This window comes from Meriones unguiculatus, chromosome 4 (genome assembly GCF_030254825.1).
Source record: "Meriones unguiculatus strain TT.TT164.6M chromosome 4, Bangor_MerUng_6.1, whole genome shotgun sequence".
Taxonomy (NCBI): Eukaryota; Metazoa; Chordata; class Mammalia; order Rodentia; family Muridae; genus Meriones; species Meriones unguiculatus.
This window is the reverse complement of record NC_083352.1, coordinates 32,620,179-32,639,668: the sequence shown is the minus strand read 5'-3', so window position 1 is coordinate 32,639,668 and position 19,490 is coordinate 32,620,179. Positions and strand designations below refer to the sequence as shown.

The window sequence follows — 19,490 nt, the reverse complement described above, 5'->3', positions numbered from 1 at the left end:
TGGCCTCCTTTGGTATGATAATTCAGTGAGGTGGTGGTGCCTTTAATTCCAGTGTTGGGGGACAGAGGCAGGTGGATCTCTGAGTTCAAGGCCAACCTCATCTACAGAGTGAATTTTAAGATGGCCAGGGCCACATAGAGAAGAAACCCTGTCTTGAAAAACAAAGCAACAAACAAACAAAATTCTAAATAGAAAAAATAGTAGTGAAGAAAATTTCGGTGTCACGGTTTAACATTCTTTAAAATCCTTTTTTATACTAAGTATAGAATTTAGGAAGATAAGCATAGTTGTTGTCTTTAGGGTTGCATTCCAAGACTTACAGGATATAGCTGAATCCTGTTAGTGTTTGCCAGCTACGTTGACATTATTTCTTATACACAGAAATTTATGATAAAGGTTACTTTATTAGGTGTGTGTAGCAAGAGCTTAAGAGTAAGAAAAGAACAGTTAGAACCATATGCCAAGGTTAAAGTTACCTACGATTTAGGAATTGTTTCTGGGATTTTTCCATGTCAGGATTTTTCGTGGTCAGGGCTGACCATGGGTAATTGAAGCCATGAAAATGAAACCACAGATAAGAAAGAAAGGACCACATTGTCTTTAGAATTCTACTCAATAGCAGCCCGCTGCTCAGTGCGCTTTTAAGCCGTTGCTTTCTGTCCTTTCTCTGTTGTACAATGTTTCCCCCATGTTGAAAACAGAACACATTTATTTATATCCCTCAACACCACTGTACATCATTAATACACCATGCTTTAATTTCTTGTTGTAGATGAGCCTTTCTTTTTAAGGATGTCTCACACTGTAGCTCAGGCTTGTCTTAAACTCAGAATGCTCCTGCATCAGCTTCCCAAATGCTAGATTACAGGCAATGCACTTTGTGTTTGTGCTTAGCCTCAAATGTTTGGCTGGAGGTCAAAATTTGGTGTTGCATGTCTTCAATTGTTTTTTTTTTTTTTTTTTTTTTTTGACCCTGGTGTTTACTGTTTCTAGATAGACTGGCTGGCCAGGAAGTCCCTGTGTTCTAGCTCTGGGAAATAGGTGTGCATCACCATGCCTGGATTTTTTTTTTTTTAACGTGGGTGCTGGGGATCTGAACTGCGATCCTCATGCTTATTTGGCAAGCAATTTTCTTACTGAGCCATCTCTTCAGCTTCTAGGGAACGTTTTGATAATATTCTACTGTTTGCTTTAATCTGATGATGATAATGTTAGCAGGCCAGGTGATGTAGTAAAGCTGTCTTCTTTCTTCATATTCTTTCTTTTTTCTTTGAGATAGGGTTTCCTCTGTGTAGCTGTGGCTTTCCTGGAACTGGCTCTGTTGACCAGGCGGCCTTGAACTCTCAGAGGTCCACTGGTTTCTGCTTTCCAAGTGTTGGTATTAAAGGCATGCAACACCACTGCTTAGCCTGTTTGTTTTTTGTTTGTTTGTTTTTTGTTAAGACTAAGACCTATTCCATCCTGTTCACGTATTATGGAGAAATAATCTTTTCAAAAGATCATGATTTCTATTTAATTTTCCAATTTATCACAACTCTCCATATACCCTCTTCCCCTGGAGGCCTCCCTGTAGGACCTTTTTGTTGCTTGTGGACTACTGTGGGTTCCTTGTGTTTCTGATGGCACTTCTGACTTGATCACCTCATTTTGGTGAGTTGATTCTCCTCCATTTCTCAGTTTTCTGAGATAATGTGGAAAGTGGGGTGTGACATTGTTTGCTAAAAATGCCTTCACACCATCCACATCTATATCTCCACATTTAGTCTATCTTATTATCCATCATCCATCATCTATATCTCAATCATCAACCGTCTATCTATCTATTTATCTATCTATCTACCTAGCTATCATTTCTCTCTCCCATCTATCATTTATCATTTTGAGTTAGGTCTTGTTATATTGTCACATATTGTCACAGCTTTACTACATCACCTGGCTCAGCTAATGCCTCTATCTCCCTAGTAGCTTAGACAACGGGCACCAGCCTTGTGCCTGACTGTGCTCAATTCTGAACTGGGAAGACTTTGCCTCACTGTCTTTCACCTTCCAGCTGGAATATCCCTTGACTTGTGTTGTTGGAATTTATTTAGCTCAGTGGTTAAAACAATGAGCATAAAACAGAGTTCTTAGCATCACTCACTCCAGCCTGGACAGCTCTGTGTAGATGTTCCTCTGTGAATGATTATCTTTCATTTCTCCTTCCCTCCATCCGTTAAACAGGGTACCACTATTTAGTTCTGGCTAGCCTCAAACTTGCTGGGTAGCTCAAACTGTTCCCAACTTTGTGGCAATCCATTTGCTTTAATCTCCCAAGTACTGAGATTATAGGTATGGATCACCACTTCCAGCAAGACATTCATGGTAATTTTGAAGGGTTGTTTGTGGATTATAGAGACTTTCACAGAAAGCACTTGGAATAGCTCTTTGTGTCACATATTGGCTGTTACTACACAGTTTCTCTTTCTCTTTCTCTTTCTCTCTTCTTCTGTTTTAAAGCATCATAACAACAGGTCTTTGAGTCTCCAGGTGAAATTAAGATTTCATGGTTTATATCAGAATTTAAGGTGGGGATAGAATCTTTCCCTAAATTAAATGGAATGGAAAGGAAACTCAGGATTCTTTAAGCAAGAAGGGGTGGAATGAGTACCTAATGCATGCAGGGTGAGACTGTGGTTGTGGGAACTCGGAGACACAGGACACAGTGACATTGGGGCACCACGAAGACATTAATGGGAGGATGGGACTTGCATGGAACCGTTGAGATGGAAGGGACAAATGCCTGTCAAGACCAGACTCCTTTGGTACTACTGCGTGTTCTCACACACCGTGCTTAGCAGACATTTAACCACTGTCAGTTGTAAGTTGTGTTCTTGTCCTTAAAACTACATGAGTTCTTGAATTTTTTTCTGTTTATGAGTGAGCTTTCAGTTTTATGGACTTTGGCAACTGTGCCAAACCTGGATAGGTCAACACAACTTCAGTAAACAGTGGCTCAATTCTTAAGCTTAAAAAGGCTCTACAGTCTCAATTCACTAGCAGTTTTATTTTATTTTATTACTTATTTAGTCAGTCAGTTATTTATTTAGTTAGACAGAGTTTACAGAGAGAAAATGAGTCCTGGAACTGACTCTTTAGACCAGCTTGGTCTCAACTTCAGCTCCATGTACTTTCGCCTTGTAGGTGCTGGGATTAAAGATATGAGCCACTGCTATTGACCCAGGATTCTACTTTTTACAAAGATACTGCAGTCTGTATTCTAAATTTGATAGTTTATGTAACTGATAGCAGGCTCTACAAAATTGGAAAACGAATTTGGTACAGAATTGCTTCTTTTTTTAAATTAGATATATTTAAGGGATATTTTTATGGAGATAAATACTACTTATAAGAGAACTGAGTCCATGCTGAGATGCACTGCAATAGTAACAGTCAAGAAATAGAAGTGGAACCCAAAAGAAGCGTGCATTTTTGATGGTAAAGTATAGCTGGTGGCTGGTACTGTTGCAGTAGCTGTTCTAGTGTCCACATGCCCACCGTGTTTTTTCTCTAAGTTGTTTCATTGGGAACAATTCATGCTTACTCACTTGGATTTATCTTATTTTTTACTCTACAAGAGCAGACTTGAGTAAACACACTCCAGGCTCTATATTCCATAAAACCTAAAAATATTCACAGTTTGTCTTTATAGAATTTGTTTGCCAAATTTTGAATTATATCAACAGGTGGTGATGCCACAGTAGCAAACCCGAGAAGGATTAAATAACAGAAAAGGAGCAGGGAGGTTGTTTAGAGATGTAGGGACTCTTTGTGATAACCTGCTGTCTGGTGGGAACCATTTTATTTTCTTCCTTCAAGATCAAATATATAGAAATTCCTTTTTTTTCTTTTCTTTTCTTTTTTTTTTTTTTTGTAGGGTACGTTAGAAGCTGTTTACTTGACTGTCTGAACATCTTCTGTGTTCACATACAGGGAAGATAGATTCCTCCTCTCTCATTCTGTCAAAAACCCCCAAGGAGTTACTAATCAGATGTTGTTTTTTTTTTCCTATTAAACAAGTGTTAATTTATGTTGTATTCTGTTAGAAAAAAAAGATAACTGTGTCATTCTTTTTTATTTTTAACTGCTCTCTACTTCAAAAGCAATAGTATTATCTGAGACTATAATCTGTGGTGGCCATGCTAGTAAAATAACAGCAAAACACAGGCACCTGTGTGCACCCATACATATACACACACCACCTAAAAAAATGGTCATTTTCAAATATAGCACTATTTGATTACTCACTCACTGAGGTACATTGACAGTTTATGACTGGTCAGTGATTCTACAGTCAGTGAGGTGGGCATCTGGGCTTCTTCCATCTGTGGTCTTGGCATCTTAACATGTTGGCCTTACTTTGTTCATCTGTGTCAAGCCTGATAGGGGAGAAAGAATTTGTGTGAAGGATTGTGAGTTTTCTGGTGCAAGCCTAGAGGGGTAGTGTATAAAATGTCTGTATAAAATGTCTGCCTAGTTCTTGTCTGAAATGCACAGCATTCACTATAAGGGATGTAGGAAAAGAAGAAAGAGGAAATGGGCTAAGTAGCTAACCAGCCAGCCCTGTTAGTCATAAAATCCACTTTGCTTTTGAGTGACAAGCAAGAGCCTGCCCTCCCTCCCCATCTGGTTTTTTCCTTTTATTCTCTGGAAGCTCTGAATCACTGATGAATTACATTGGCTGAAAGTCTGTCATTTAAGCAGAAGAACGATACTCAGGACAGATACTGGTATAGGTCTTAATTTGGTATCATGTGCCATGTATGTGACATAATTCTTAAGACTGAAGCTTCCCTTACTGACTTCATTCTTTGGACAACAGTTTCCAGTTCTTCCACTCCTGGGTAGAAGGTAAGATTTTTCCTCCTGACTTGGCTAAGACTGACTGTTGCTCCATGGCCTGCTCCCCCTGGTGAGATGTTAGCAGAAGTTGCCTTGTCATGCCTAGGCCACTGCTTTACCAGTGAGTACATATCTTGTGGAGTTGAACTACTGCTGTGACTTGTGTATTCTTCCAAGGTCAATGAAAATAAAAAAGGAAAAGGAAATAGGAACATGACTGCTGCTAGGTATGGTGGAGGAGAAGGTTATTGTAGGTATGTGGGAGAGCGTAGCCAGAGGCAGACACACATCTGGGAAAGTCCAGAGTAGTCAGGACTGTCCCTGAGCTGTACATGTGGGGATGGAGGGGAAGGGATAATGATGGGAGAGCAAGGGATCAGATGCAGCAGCCAAGAAGTCCAAAGGTACAAAGAGAGAAGGTAATCAAAATGGTTGGATTACACAGGGAAGAGCAGCCCAGTCCCCTGGGCTGGAGAGTTTAAGGTAGAGGGTGGGGTGGACCAGCCAGGAGGGCCTTGCAAGTGGTAGGGGCTGAGAGATGCTAGGCAATTCTGACAGCCAGTGTCTGCTTTGGTCATGGCATCTTAGGCACTTGTCTTGGGTTTGAAACCTAGCAAAAGGCTTTTAAGTAGACTAGTTCTGTGATTTATAAATTATAACTCTTACCTGTATTTATGTTTTTATATTAAAAGACGGCAGCTTATACCCTAAATAGATGTACAATTAAGTTGTGCATGGCCACAGAATAATGAAGCTGGCCTTTGTTTGGCTTATGGAAACATTCATTTCATGATTATCACATGCTGATTTAAATTTGAATGGTAGGACTAGACGGTGGGAAAGAGGCATAGGACGCCTCCACTGCGCTCGCAGGTTAGTTGGTGAGATAACAGCACACAACCGAGTGTCATCAAACCCGATAGAGATCTGCTCACTGCGCCGTTGGCATGCACGGGATTTCTCAGAGGTCATCTTTGCATTTGTAAGGTTAAATGAGTATGAGTTGGATCTCTAAAATTCCTTCTAGGATTAACAATGTCAGTAGTCATTAATTCAATTATATGATGATGGTTCCAGTTTTTCAGGCATTTTTGCTTTTAAGAAGAAATGTCATCTTTATCTTTGGAGCACAGATACTTTTTTATTTTTTTAAGTATTTTTTAAGTGGAATCCTGTGTTTGTATGTATATATGCATGCTCCTGTGTCTGAGTATAGGCACACTTGGGCCACAATGTGCACGTTGGAGGTTAGAGGACAATCTTGAGTGTTAGGGCTTGTCGCCTACTTTGACACAGGGTTTTCTTGTTCTCTGACATGTATACCAAGCTAGCTGACCTATGGGCACCCATGGATTCTCTCAGCGGTGCCTCGATCAAGATTACAAGGACTGGGATTATAGACATGTGCCGCTGTGTTTGGTTTTATCATGGGTTCTGGGGATCTCAATTTGTGTTCACACTTGTGTGACAAGTACTCCATCCACTGAGCTGAGTAACCATTTTAAATCTGAGGGTTAGAACATGGTTATTACTACTTCCCAGTTCTTGATTGTTTTGCTGTTGTTGGACAAGACTGCAGTCAAGGCTGGCGTTGAACACACAGTCTTCCTGTCTGCTGCCTGGATGCTAACGTTTCACATGTGCGCTGCCATGCCTGGCTGATTTCTTATAGGCTCTTGGCCTTATGGGTATTACGGTTGCTTTTTTATTCAGGATGAACTGCTTGTTGTATTTCCAAATTGTAATAAGAAATTTGTTCTGTCCCGAGAAAGTCACGCTCTTTCCAGATAATGCTCTTTCAGAAGGGAATGTGATCACCATGCTGTGCTCTGCTAGATAGACAGCTACTGGAAGAACTTGAGAACCTTCCCCTGAGGGTCAGAATAGCTTGGTCCCAAGTGGTTTGTTTTGTTTTGGTTGGTCAGGTTTTTTTTTTTTTCTCTTGTTTTAAATCTCTGCTTTGTTTCGATTTAAAAATGTTTCCAAGACAGCAACTTTGAGGTTTCTTAAAAATTGGGACAAATGATATTGCAGTGGTACGGATATGAAGACTTTGCTTAAGGAGTCAGGTGAGATGAGGTCATAGGATATGTGACTAGCATGTAGTGGGGGACATTTAGGTAGAATTCTAAAAGTAGGGGAAGGATGAAATCCGTCCTGAGACCGAATGCATGCAGCTAGCAGGTGTGTGTGTTTTGAGGCCAGATATCTTTGGGTGTTTTTCCTCAGGCACTCTTGTCTTTTTTTAAAACAAAACAAAACTCAAAATGAGCTAGGTTCTTACTGGCCTGGACCTGCTCTTCCATTAGGCCAAGCTGACTAGACGTTTACCGTGTTGGTAAATGTCTCTACCTTCCCAGGCCCCACACTCAGCCTCTTTTTTAAATGACTTCTAGGGATTGAATTCTGGTCCCTTTGTTTGCAAGGCAAGCACTTTATGGGCTGATCTGTCTTCTACTTTGAGCAACCTCCTGAGGGAAGGATGGCTACCCTTTTCCTGTACATGGCTTTTCTTCACATTAAAGGCACTTCACAGGTACTGGGTTCTATGGTGAATAGTGTGAGATGGCATTAAACAAAATATGCAAATCAGATCACGTGCTTGTTTACATACGGTAACGTGTAATATAAAGAATACGGAAGCCAGGTGTTGGTGGTGCACGCCTTTAATCCCACAGCTCTGGAGTCAGAGGCAGTCCGATCTCTGAGTTCGAGGCCAGCCTGGTCTACAGAGGGAGTTCCAGAATTGAACAGAAGAACAGTTTCTTGAAAAAATAAAACAAAACAAACAACCCCCCCAAACCAACAACAAAAAAATCCAAACAACAAAAGTACAACACCCATCCACCCTGAAAGTTGATAAACCATGTCATCTTAAAATGTAGCCTTGTTCTTTGACTTAATATTCCTTTTTTAAAACTTTTATTAATTACATTTTATTCACTTTGTATCCCCCGATAAGCCCCTCCCTCTTCTCCTCCCAATCCCACCCTCTGTCCCCCTTCTTCATGCATGCCCCTCCCCAAGTCCACTGATAGGGGAGGTCCTCCTCTCCTTCTTTCTGATCTTAGTCTATCAGATCTCATCAGGAGTGGCTGCATTGTCTTCTTCTGTGGCCTGGTAAGGCTGCTCCCCCCACAGGGGGAGGTGATCAAAGAGCAGGCCAATCAGATTATGTCAGGGGCAGTCCCTCTTCCCATTACTATGTAACTCACTTGGACACTAATATTACTTTTATCTTTAGAAAATATTTCCAGAGTAGATGATGAGAAGTCAAAAGATTGCAAAGACATTTAATTTAGTGTCATTTTATGAAAGAAAAACAATGGCATAAAAATATGTATGAAATTGGTGCCACAATTTCTCCAATTATGTATCTTTCAAAATGACTTAATTTCGCCATTTGAACCATTTATTAAGTTTGTATCTTTTAAAATATTTTATGAAATCTTTTGTGTACTTTGGAAAAGAGAGATTAAGTAATAATTCTATTAATTGAATTTAATGATCCTGTTTATGTAGGCACATAACGTCTATAATCATGCTAATAAGGCTTATGCTTACAGAGTGTTTTTGTTTACATTTGCTTGTTACAGATTCTCTTCATCCCTCTACACATCATTCTTATCTTCCAACCCCCACCCAGGCAGGCCTTTCCTTTTCTTTCTTTCTTTCTTTTTTTCTTTTCAGTTAACATGCAAAACAATGGGTTTTATTTGGGCATTTTCATTATCATACGACTTGTATCCTATTTTGTTCTTTTTGCCCCCTCTATATTACCCTCACCTGCTTCCTCATTTCCCTTTAATCTTTGCTGGTTTGAATAGGAAATATTCCCCATGGGCTCAGATATTTGAATACTGGGGCTCCACATGGTGGCAGTGTTTGGCTCTCTGAACCTCGAGGTGGAGATCCTTGCTGGAGAAGTATGTATGGGGGTGACGGAGGGACCGGACTTTGAGAGTTTCCGTCCTCACTCCACTTCCGGTTTACTCCCTCTGCTTCCTGTGTGTGGTGAAATGTTCTCTCTCGGTTTCCGGTTTCCATGGACGCTCCCGCTAGAATTTTAAGCCACAGTAAACTTTCTTCCTTAAGGTGTTGTTTTTTTTTGTTTTTTTGTTTTTTTTTTTTTTTTTTCCCATGGTATTTTATCACAGCAACAGAAAAGTACTCAAATGACCCCTTACACTACATTCTCTTAAAGGAGCATTACCCTTCAAGAAACAGAAAGGTCTATCATTTTGGTGCTTCTGAAAATGAATCAATAGTCTTACATTTAAACTTTTAACTTGAATGTACTTCATAACAGGGGGTTAAAAATGCTAATCTGTAGGGTTAGCAAGATGACTCACCACCGAGATTGATGGCTTGAGTTTGAAACCAGGACCTAGATGGTGGAAGGACAGAAGCAACTATCACAAGTCCTCTGACATCCATGGGGCTGCCAGTGCCACCTACCCTCACAAATACACATTAATTCAATGTAATAAATTACTAGTTTGTGCTGCGTAAAAACTTTGAAGCTCCTAGTCAATGAATATATATTATATTAGTGAATATATATATTAATTAGTGAACATATATATATATATATATATATATATATATTAGTGAATCCTTTTAACTAAGTCAGTCTGGTAAAGGACTTGACTAATTTACATGAAATATATAAAATATGCAGCTCTCACTGTAGGATTCACAGCCTCTGAATATGTGTGTCTATGTTCATAAATGCGTACGTGTGTACATGCTGTTAAGATGAATACTCCAGCCTTTCTTTGCACCAGTAGAGGCTGATTTCAGGATGGATGATCAGAAACACACAAAAAAACTGTTAGTGGAAACAGCCGAGCCACTGGATGCTTTCTGGTTTCCATTTTAAGTTTTATTTGGGTCCTGGAGTTTGAATATGGAATCGTGAAGATCACAAAGTGGGGAAATAAGATCTGCTCTTAATTCAGAATTTTATAGATCACCACACTGAATGTCATTGTTCCCGCCAGATATTTTACTCAGAACACAGCATGATGACATGTGACTGACAACGTAACAAGAAGGGGAAAAGTCAGATGAAATGAAACTTTATGAATGACTTGCAGTTCCAGCTTGAAGATCTGGAACTTTCTTAAGCAAAACTAAAATTTTATTAGACTTTTAATGTTATTTGTAAAAAAAAAACAAAACAAAACAAAAAAGAAAAACACATGATTTTAAATCTTTTAAAAAAGAGAGGTGGGAGGGGGAGAGAGGGACGGGGAATGTGCGCTCCCCTGCATCATGGCATGTATGTGGACATGGCATGTCTGAGCACAGCTCTGTGGTACCTGTCCGCTCCTTCCACCTGAACCATGGCCCCTGGGCCTTGAACTCTAGTTGTACAGCAAACACCTTTACCTTCTTACCATCTCTTCAGCTCTTTTGAAATCTTTCTGGGTGTTTTGAAAGTTTTCTATTAGTTACACAATTCGGTAATTTTGAGTCTGTCTGTAACTGGTGAGACTAGGAGCAAAATCGGTTTAGACCATTTTATCACCCACTAAATCATCATTCCAGTTAGCTGTTCCCATGCAAACCTCCAGTGTCCTTTTTGTGTCTATATATAGTTTTGTCTGTTCTGGACGTTTCGTATAAGTGGTGCCGTAACAGGTAGTGTTTTGAGTGACTCCTTTCTCTTAGTGTAATCTTTTCCTATCACGACACTGTGTCCATCTTTCTGTTCTTTTTTCTGCTCAAGAATATGTTGATGTATAAATGTACAAGGTTTTTTTGTGTTTACCTGCTGATGGACATGATACTTCTACTCTCCAGCTGTTGTAAATAATGCTCTGTGAGGATCCTGTGCATCTGTTTTTATTGTGTCCTAGGCGGGGCTGGGGACTTCAGGAGCCTCTTCTCAGAAGAGTAACAGTTCTGCTGGAGAAGTCCTCCCGGGTTGTGCTGCCTTAGAGACCTTGTCATCAGACTCAATCTCCAGGATTTAGTCAAGCGTCAGGGACAAGATTGGCTTAATGTATCAATTTACTTGGAAGTGTTAAACGGTTCAGCATATACTCTAACAGAGGCTACTTCAACTTTTTGTTTGTTTTGTTTTGTTTTTGAAGACAGGGTTTCTCTGTCTTCAGAACATCCCTGGATGTTCTCAAGCTCTAGACCAGGCCTCTTCCTCTCAAGTGCTTGGATTAAAGGTGTTCACCGTACCACCCAGTTTCATTCAGTGCTTAACATCAACACATCTCAAAACATACACACACACACACACACACACACACACACACACATTGGAAAGGCACATGGTTAAGATGGGAATGAAATGGGGAAGGGAAATATAAATTTGTTGAGTCTCTTTACCTCATTTGTGGGGCCTGGGCCTGCACAAACTCCCTGGTAATCATGCAGAGAGGGGTCCCTTTTGACAGTGGTGGGGTGGGGGTGGGGTGCTTATGAATTAAGCTGGGACATTGGACATAAATCGGGACTGCCAAGGGAAATTAGGATGAATGGTTTCACTGTCAACTAGTAAGAAGGAACGACTTAGTCACCTCCCTTCCCCTCCCCCTTCCAAGAAGTCTCTGGGAGTCATGGAGGAGAATGTCTGTGATATCAGTAGGAAACTTTATCTGTGTTTCCATATCATCGTGTTCCATTCCTTCACTCGCAAAAAGGGAGTGTTAGATTAGCCAATGATATTATAAATCCCCCCCCACTCATAATTGTGAGTTAGTAGCGTGAAAATAGTGATCTAAGCTAATTAAGGGGTGATGTGTAAATGTTCTAACATATATTTGAGTTAAATGTTTTTTTTCTTCCAGGGAACAACAAATCATTTCAACTTCAAAGCATCTAAGACTACAATTCGGAAACTGGGCTGAAAGCAATAGAGAGAGGAGGAGCAAGACCATTTTTCATTCACTCTGGATTTAGAAGGATTTGAAGAGAAAAATAAAATGGCAGAGGTTTAAAGTTAGTATTCAGGATGAATGATGCTAATTCAGATAGGACAGAAGATGGATTGCGTTACATATTTATCAGAGATAAAAACTTGAATACCTCTGAATACAACAAAACATCACCATGTACGCAGCACCCTTCAGCTAGTCACGGAGATTGGAACTCTGCCAACCCAGATGACATGGTGGTTGACTATGAAATGCATCCCGCCGTGGACCATAGTGAGAGTGTCTCTTTAGGCCAGCAGTGTGTTGAGGCAGTTGCTTACCCAGAGCCTTCAGGTGATTTCACTAGTGAGTTTGCAATGCATAGTGACCCAACCTGCCGGTCTTCTGCACTCGGGAATACAGAGAAGGCCCTGGACCTGCACAGTAACATGGATTCCCTAGAGACTCTTGAGAATAAGAGGGGTGAGTCCTCTCTTCCCTGTGTGTGTAAGTCTGATGACGATTTGGATTGTGCAGGCGCTCCCGCAGCTTTGGAGCTGAAAGGAACATTTGACATGAGAGTGGACCCAGTTAACGGTACCTTTATTGCACACCATGCTATCAAACAGGGTCAGCCTCTACATGCTGCTGGAGGGCTGCAGGCAACAAGTGTGAGGGATGGAAATACACTGATCTCCTGCTCTACTTGGACAGCACCCCATTCTTCTAAGATGCACGTGACGGGCATTAACTGTGACAGAGAGAACTTTGAAAGCCTTCAAGCCACACCATCAGAGACCCTAAACACAACCTACACAGTGTGTTCTGATGTGCTGATGCAAACTGACAGTCCGGTCATTGGAATTCAGAGTCTGTATTCTTTAGGAAATGTCACCAAAGATTATGCAGATAGGACCGAGCAAGAACTTGTTGGAGAGAAAGAGCTACAAGCTGTGACACCAGTTTCTGATGGCATGGAGGTCCCCAATGGGTCTGTACTACAGGAGTTCTATTGTGTATCTGAAGATGAGTCCAACAGTGAGGCACATTCACACAGCTCATATGGTCAACAGGAAATGGGCCAAAATCTACGAGAAACACTGTCCAACTGTCATGTTGATGGTGGATGCCCTTTACTGGTGCCAGCTTTTGATAAGAGTAAAACCAGAGTCCTGGACTCTGAGTGTACAGTCACCACAACTGAAGACCCACGCGTCGCTTCTCATGACAGCAACTCAGAAATCCAAAGTAGTACCAAAGAGCTGACCCTGAGAAGTGTTCCAGGACAGAGCATCTCATCGTATGAAATGGCTTGGGATGAAGATGGTAGAGCCATTAGCACAAATAATACAGTTTGCATATCAACACCAGTTCTGCAACCCCCCAATGTAAGCTTTATGTGTTCACCCATCCAAGTGACAGAAACATGCAACAATAATGTGGAGAATGGGCCAAGAGATGCTAAAAACGCACCAAACTTGAAAGGAGCACCAATAAATATGTCAAAACCCAATCTGGGAAAATCAGCTACCAAAACGAGCACCACCATAGGCAATAAAGTTAGGAAAACAGAAATTATAAGTTATCCGAGACCAAACTTCAAAAATGTTAAAGCCAAAGTTATATCCAGGTCAGTGCTGCAACCCAAAGATGCTCCCCCAACAAAGGGCACACCCAACCCTCAGGTTCCTGGGGACTCCTCACCCTCACCAGTGCCTTCTAAACAGTCAATGGTTATAAACAAAATGCCAAGGTCTGACTTGAAAGCAGACAAAAAACCAGAAATCCTAATTAGCAAGACACATAAGCAACAGTTTAATAAACTCATCACCAGCCAGGATGTGCATGTTACAACTCATTCTAAAAACGCTTCGCTCAGGGTTCCAAGAACAACATCTGCCACGAAATCGACCCAGGAGGATGTTGGCAAGACAGGTTCTCCTCACACAGTAAGCGAGCCTGGGTCTGTAGCTGCGTTTCTCCAGAAGATCAAAGGCATTCTCCCAGTTAAGATGAAAAGTTCAGAGTGTTTGGAAGTAACGTACGTTTCTCACATCGATCAGATTGGCCCTGAAAAGGGTGAAAAGGATAGTGAGGCTCCAAGGGAAAAGCAAGAGCTGGGAAAGCAAGCCATGAATGAGACTTTTGAATCCAAGTCTCTTTTTGTGGTAAGTGCTGTCTGCTTTTAGGAATGGTGGGGGGAAAAACTGGTGTATCAGCAATTGCTAGTTATTACCTGTTAATTGCTAATATCACTGAACTCAGTTCATAATTTGTATTTGGTTATTCTTTGTCCTGTTAGCCAGGATAGTGTTGAGTCAAAAATATAACAAACTTGCATGTTAAAAAATACTGTTTCAATATTTTCTTGAACATGGGTTCTCTTTTTGTAATAGTCTTTCAAAAGAATAAGTTAACATTTTAATAAATATATTTAGATATTTGAAGTGAAGTAGCTGACATAATCAGAGTGTATTTTACTTTTCTAAACAAACAAACAGGAGTGGGGAGCTATAAGCATTCAGACATATTGTACCACATTTTAGAAATGGCTAGGGAGTGCTGGTAAACAGATCAACACAGAGATGCTGGAGGCAGAGGAGTCTGTTCTCTCGGATTTGTGAGTCTACCGAGCAGCTCTGTGACATGGGTCAGGTAACTTTGCCATGGCCAGAAGGGAAAGGATTTGAGCGGTGGGTGGGTCAGGTCACCTGTAGCCCTAATGCACGAGAGAAACCAAAATCCACACACAGTAGCACAGTCAATAAGGCAGTATGTCTTCAGCAGCACCTGTCAAATCCTGAGGGGGGATGAGAATAGAGTCCCTCAAAAAAAAAAAAAAAATCAAAGCGTTATGTGTAGTCCAAAGGTTATTTGTCCTTAAACATGGTTTTTTTATGATGGTATATGATAAAAACCTGTTTTGAAAACATTTGCCATGCCACCGTTGGAACTCTGTGTGTACTCGCCTCTATTTTTGGCAGTGGAGACCGAGGAGTATTTTCAGCCCCACACAGACCGCCCTTGAAAAGCTCGTCCTCTTGACCGGGAATGGATCTGAGAGCAGAGGAGGACGACAGACATAACGCAGACAGCCTGCCTTCGGGGGGGTAGGGGGGAAACTCTTGTGTAGGAGCGTGTATTTCACAGCATGGTGAAATATGTGAGGTGGTGGTGGTTCAGGTTACATGGCAGGTCGCACAGGCATCTCCTCGATGATAAGAAGCATCAGGAGATACTCTTGACCCTGGGTCAGCTTACAGGTGTTTTGGTTTTTATCAGCAGTCCTACTGGCAAACTTGTATATTGTTTCAGAACACAGCTCTTCCAAGTTCTTTTTATGTTTAACCGAGGAAACTCTGATCGTTTAGGACTTCAATATTTTTCCCAAATAAAATTACAACAAACTCTTAATTGTAATCGTAGTCTTAGGTGTTTATAGATGTACACAAAACCATGAGGCTTTTTCATTAATTTACAGAGAATTTGTTGTTGCTGTGAGACACCAGGAACTAAGCTGCAGCCAGTGCGGCTTTGAGTCCAGCCACAGTAGCCCAGGCTCCCCTTGAGTCTGAGGTCCTCTTGCTTAGCACCCTTAGTGCTAAGGTTATCTGTGCGCCACCGTGCCTAGCTTTATGGGATGCCTACTGGCTGTCAACCTCCAAGTACGAGAAAAACTAGCATAAAGTTCCCTGAACATTGGTCTTGAATATGAATTGCTTGTGTAGTTCTGAAACTGGAGAGTCTTGGTTTGATTTTTGCTTCCAACTTGGTAGCTGCGGGCGATGATGCGATACTGAGGTGAGGCCATGGAGGTGTGAGGTGAGACGGAATCCTGCAGTTGGCACCTTAGCAATGTTGCAGTGAGAGCTCAGAATTAGATACGAAGAGCTGCCGTGCGAGGAAGGCTGGCAGGACTGCCCCACAGGCTGTCTCTTCACTGGTGCCTTCGTTAGCTAGAGCCCTGAACTGTGCTTCTGTGACTGTGGCTGAAACACGGCAGTGTACTCCCACTTGTCTAATTCAACTCTCAAACATTTTTTTGTTCTAGCCTAAGGAAAGGAGGGTAGTGAAGAGGCCGGACCAACCTTCGTAGCCACAGGCTTATTGTAGAATGCTAAATGGGTGAACTGACGTTGTTAGTCACTTCTGTAGTATGTAAGGGCTCTGTCATAGAAGGATGGTGATTTTGTTTTTTAAAGTGTACTGTTGGTCTTAGTCTTCAGTTAAATTAATGTATTCTACAACACTGCCTACCACCTTATGGCTGTTGAGTGACTGAAACTTTAGAAATGTTTTTATTTGGGAGAAGAGATTTGGACTACCATGAAATGCTTAAAAGTAGTTGTCCATTGCAAAGGTTATATGTTATATATGCATGGGTAAAGGAAGAATGGCTCAGGTGCATTCCTTGAAGGCTGTCATTTAATTGTCCCGGTAGTGCTCAGGGCTGATCTACATTGTTTTTTTGTTTTTTCCTGCAACAGCAGGGCAGTTGCTATCCACATGTTAATGCTTCAGAGGGTTTATTTAAAACTCATACAGCTGTTGGATATCCAAACTCAGGCCCCATATGTCACTGACTTCAGAATTTTTCAGAATGCGGGCTGTGAAGGTAAAATAAGTGGCTTGTGGATGATTCACGCCATTAAGTTGAAGAGAAGCTTGACTTTTTAGTTTAAACTTATTTTTTATAATTTACTCACTTTACATCCCTATTACAGTTCTCTTCCTCCTCTCCTCATGGTATCAACTGCCCGCCTCTTCCCTCCTACTTTCATACCCTATGGAAAAAAGGGTACGAAAAAGGGGAAAAGGGGGAGCCCTCCTCCCCCACCATCTGACCCCAGCCTATCAAGTCTCATTAGGACTGCCTGCATGTTGTTCTTCTGTGGCCTGGCAGTACCCCTTTCCCCCACCAGGGGGAAGTAATCAAAGAGCAGGCAACAGAGTCTATGTCAGAGAAAACCCCTGCTCCCCTTACTAGGAGACCCACATGACTGAGCTGCCTATGAGCTACATCTGAGGAGGGGGTTTAGGTCCCCTTCATGCATGGTCCTTGGTTGGTGCATCATAGAAACAGACTGTTAGATCAATAGAATTGAGTTGAAGACCCAGAAATAAGCCCAGACACCTACAGACACTTGATTTTTGACTTACATTTTAAAAGAAAGTTTCACTAGTAGAAGATTCTGTTGTGCTCCGTGAACGTGACCTGTGGCAGTTCTCTTGGGACACCAGCTATTGGATTACCATTGATTTCACCTAGTGTATGGATTCAACATACACTAGGATCTTACTGTTGGAACATCCTGGGATCTTACTGTTGGAAACAGTAGGTCTAGGATCTTACTGTTGGAAACAGTTATCTGTGATTAAACAAAGAAGGGTCTCGGTAGGGAATGTGTAAGCCTGAGCTGAAGTGCATGAATTTTGGATAATTTTAAACGTGTGGGTCCATCATTCACTGCAAAGTGACCTCTCTATGAGGCTCAGTTTTTCTATGTAAAGGGAGAAGAAAAGTGTAGTTTGTAGTGTTAGAATTTGTACTTGGAGCAAGAGTCAGATTACTGTTTGTTTTGTTTTGTTTATCTCTACAGTGGAAACACTTGTTGGAAATCTACTGTGTATGCCACATGGTAGAACTTGTTAGGGTATATTTAAAAAGACAGCTTTGGTACAAGTATTGTATCTAGTGTAGTGGGACGGTGAGAAGTAAGCCTTTAGGACGTGCTAAGCACTGAGTTTTGAGTGTGAATGGGTCGCTGTGTTACAGGAGAGGAAAGGGGGTGGTAGCAATTGGGAGGATATTAAGGGATGTTTCTAATGAAAAAGCCATTTTGTCACTCGGCATCACCTACAGGAGATGTGTTCTGGGCAGAGAAAATGCCAGGCTTAAAGAAGAAGAAACACACACACGGGTATAGTCTGATGCAGGGGATGCCAGCTGAAGGTAGAGGTCGTGATGGGGGTGGGAATGCGAGGAAGACGGTGACGGCGGCTGCTGCATCCTAAAGGGTTTTATGTGACTTTGAAAGAGTTGAACTTGATGAAGGTTTTTGTGGTAGGGGAGTAGAAGGAGAAGTAAAGGCTGGTGATCCCTGGCCCCGAGGACATGATTTCAGTTATCTTTGAGAAATGAGGCTGGCTCTTAGACAAAGGCAGGTAGAAAAGAGGACTGTGTTAATAGGAGATGAGGCAGAAATTGTGAGGTACATAGATAACCACTTTAATTATTGAGAGTTTTCACACTTTCAAAAATATGGGACATGACAGATAATCTTACTGGGTTACTAAACAGATTTAAATTAGTTGATAAACATGCTTAGACTTTAGAATGGACAGGGTATCAAAGCAGATGCTGAGTCTCATAGCCAAACCTTGGGCAGAGTGCAGGGAATCTTATGGAAGAAAGGGATATAGGAAGACCTGGAGGGGACAGCAGCGCCACAAGGAGAACAATAGAGCCAAAAAATCTGGGGTCCCTACAGGGACTGATGTGCCAACCCAGGACCATGCATGGAGAGGACCTAGATCCCTGCTCAGATGTAGACCATAGGCAGCTCAGTCTCAATGTGTGCTCCTTAGGGGAGCAGAGTCTATCTCTGACATGAACTCAGTGGCAGGCTCTCTGATCACCTTCCCCTGCGGGGTGTGTGTGTGCAGCCTTGCTAGGCCACAGAGGAAGATGATGCAGCCAGTCCTGATGAGACTTGATAGGTTAGGGTCAAATAGAAGTGGGAGGAGGACCTTCCCTATCAGTGGACTAAGGGAGGGGCATAGGGGGAGAAGAGGGAAGAAAGGTGGGACTGGAAGGAGAGTACAGGGAGGAGACTACAGCTGGGATACAAAGTGAGAGAGAGAGAGAGAAAGAGAGAGGGGAGGGAGAAAGAGAGAAGGAGGGACAGGGGGAGGGGAAGGGAGAGAGGAGAACCACCTCTGCTTCTGGAGTTACTCCAGAAGGAATCCCAAGTCTGCCTTATCAGATAACCAAACATCCTTGCTTACTGCTTTACTATTCACAGTGGCCAGATAGGGAACAAGTCCAGATGCCTGTCAGCAGATGAGCTGATTAAAGTGGTGGTACAGATACACAATGGAAACTTCACTCATCCATAAAAAAGAATGAAATTTTGCCATTTACAGGAGAATTGATGGGGTTGGAAATCATGTTGAGTTTAAATCAGTCAGATTTAGAAATACTTTTTTTTCATTCACAGAATCAGCCTGTCTTTCTGCCTGTTGTTTTGTGTATGTGTGTGTATATGCATGTGGGTGCGCAACTTGAAAATGGAGGAATTTGACAGAGAAGAACAGGTCTAAGGAAAAGGAAAATCAGTACAAAATGGGTGATATAGAAGACAAAATAAAATCACACATTTTGCCTTGTATACTAGATTAAATATATATGTTTATATATTTTTATATGTTTATATTTCATATTAATTTTATATTTATATTTATGTGCATGTATGTGTATGTATAGACATATGTATGCATAGATGTGACTTGAAAGGAGTAGGAGGAAAGGGCTGGGAAAGATGGATAGGGATAATGAGAAGTTAAATATAAATATAGCTACATGTGTGTAAAACTGCGATATTTTGCATGACATACAACTGTCATCATTTTGCAAGCTACCTAAAAATAAACAGTTTAGAATGGTATTTTATGTAGTGTAAGGGCTCTGTGTTAGTGAATGCCAACAATAATAGGATCATTGTTGTTTTTACTGAG

The 19,490-nt window shown here is 41.4% G+C and overlaps 1 protein-coding gene across 4 annotated transcripts in view; it reads left to right on the top strand.

Annotated features, from left to right (window-relative positions):
* The window catches only part of Mtus1 (microtubule associated scaffold protein 1), a 144,504-nt gene that overhangs the window by 36,950 nt on the left and 88,064 nt on the right, over window positions 1-19,490 (top strand). For all 4 annotated transcript variants that reach the window (XM_060381641.1, XM_060381640.1, XM_060381638.1 and 1 more), the window contains exon 2: window positions 11,688-13,921. In XM_060381641.1, the coding sequence (XP_060237624.1) occupies window positions 11,852-13,921 (2,070 nt within the window). In that variant the 5' untranslated portion in view covers window positions 11,688-11,851. The remainder of the gene's footprint in view (window positions 1-11,687; window positions 13,922-19,490) is intronic.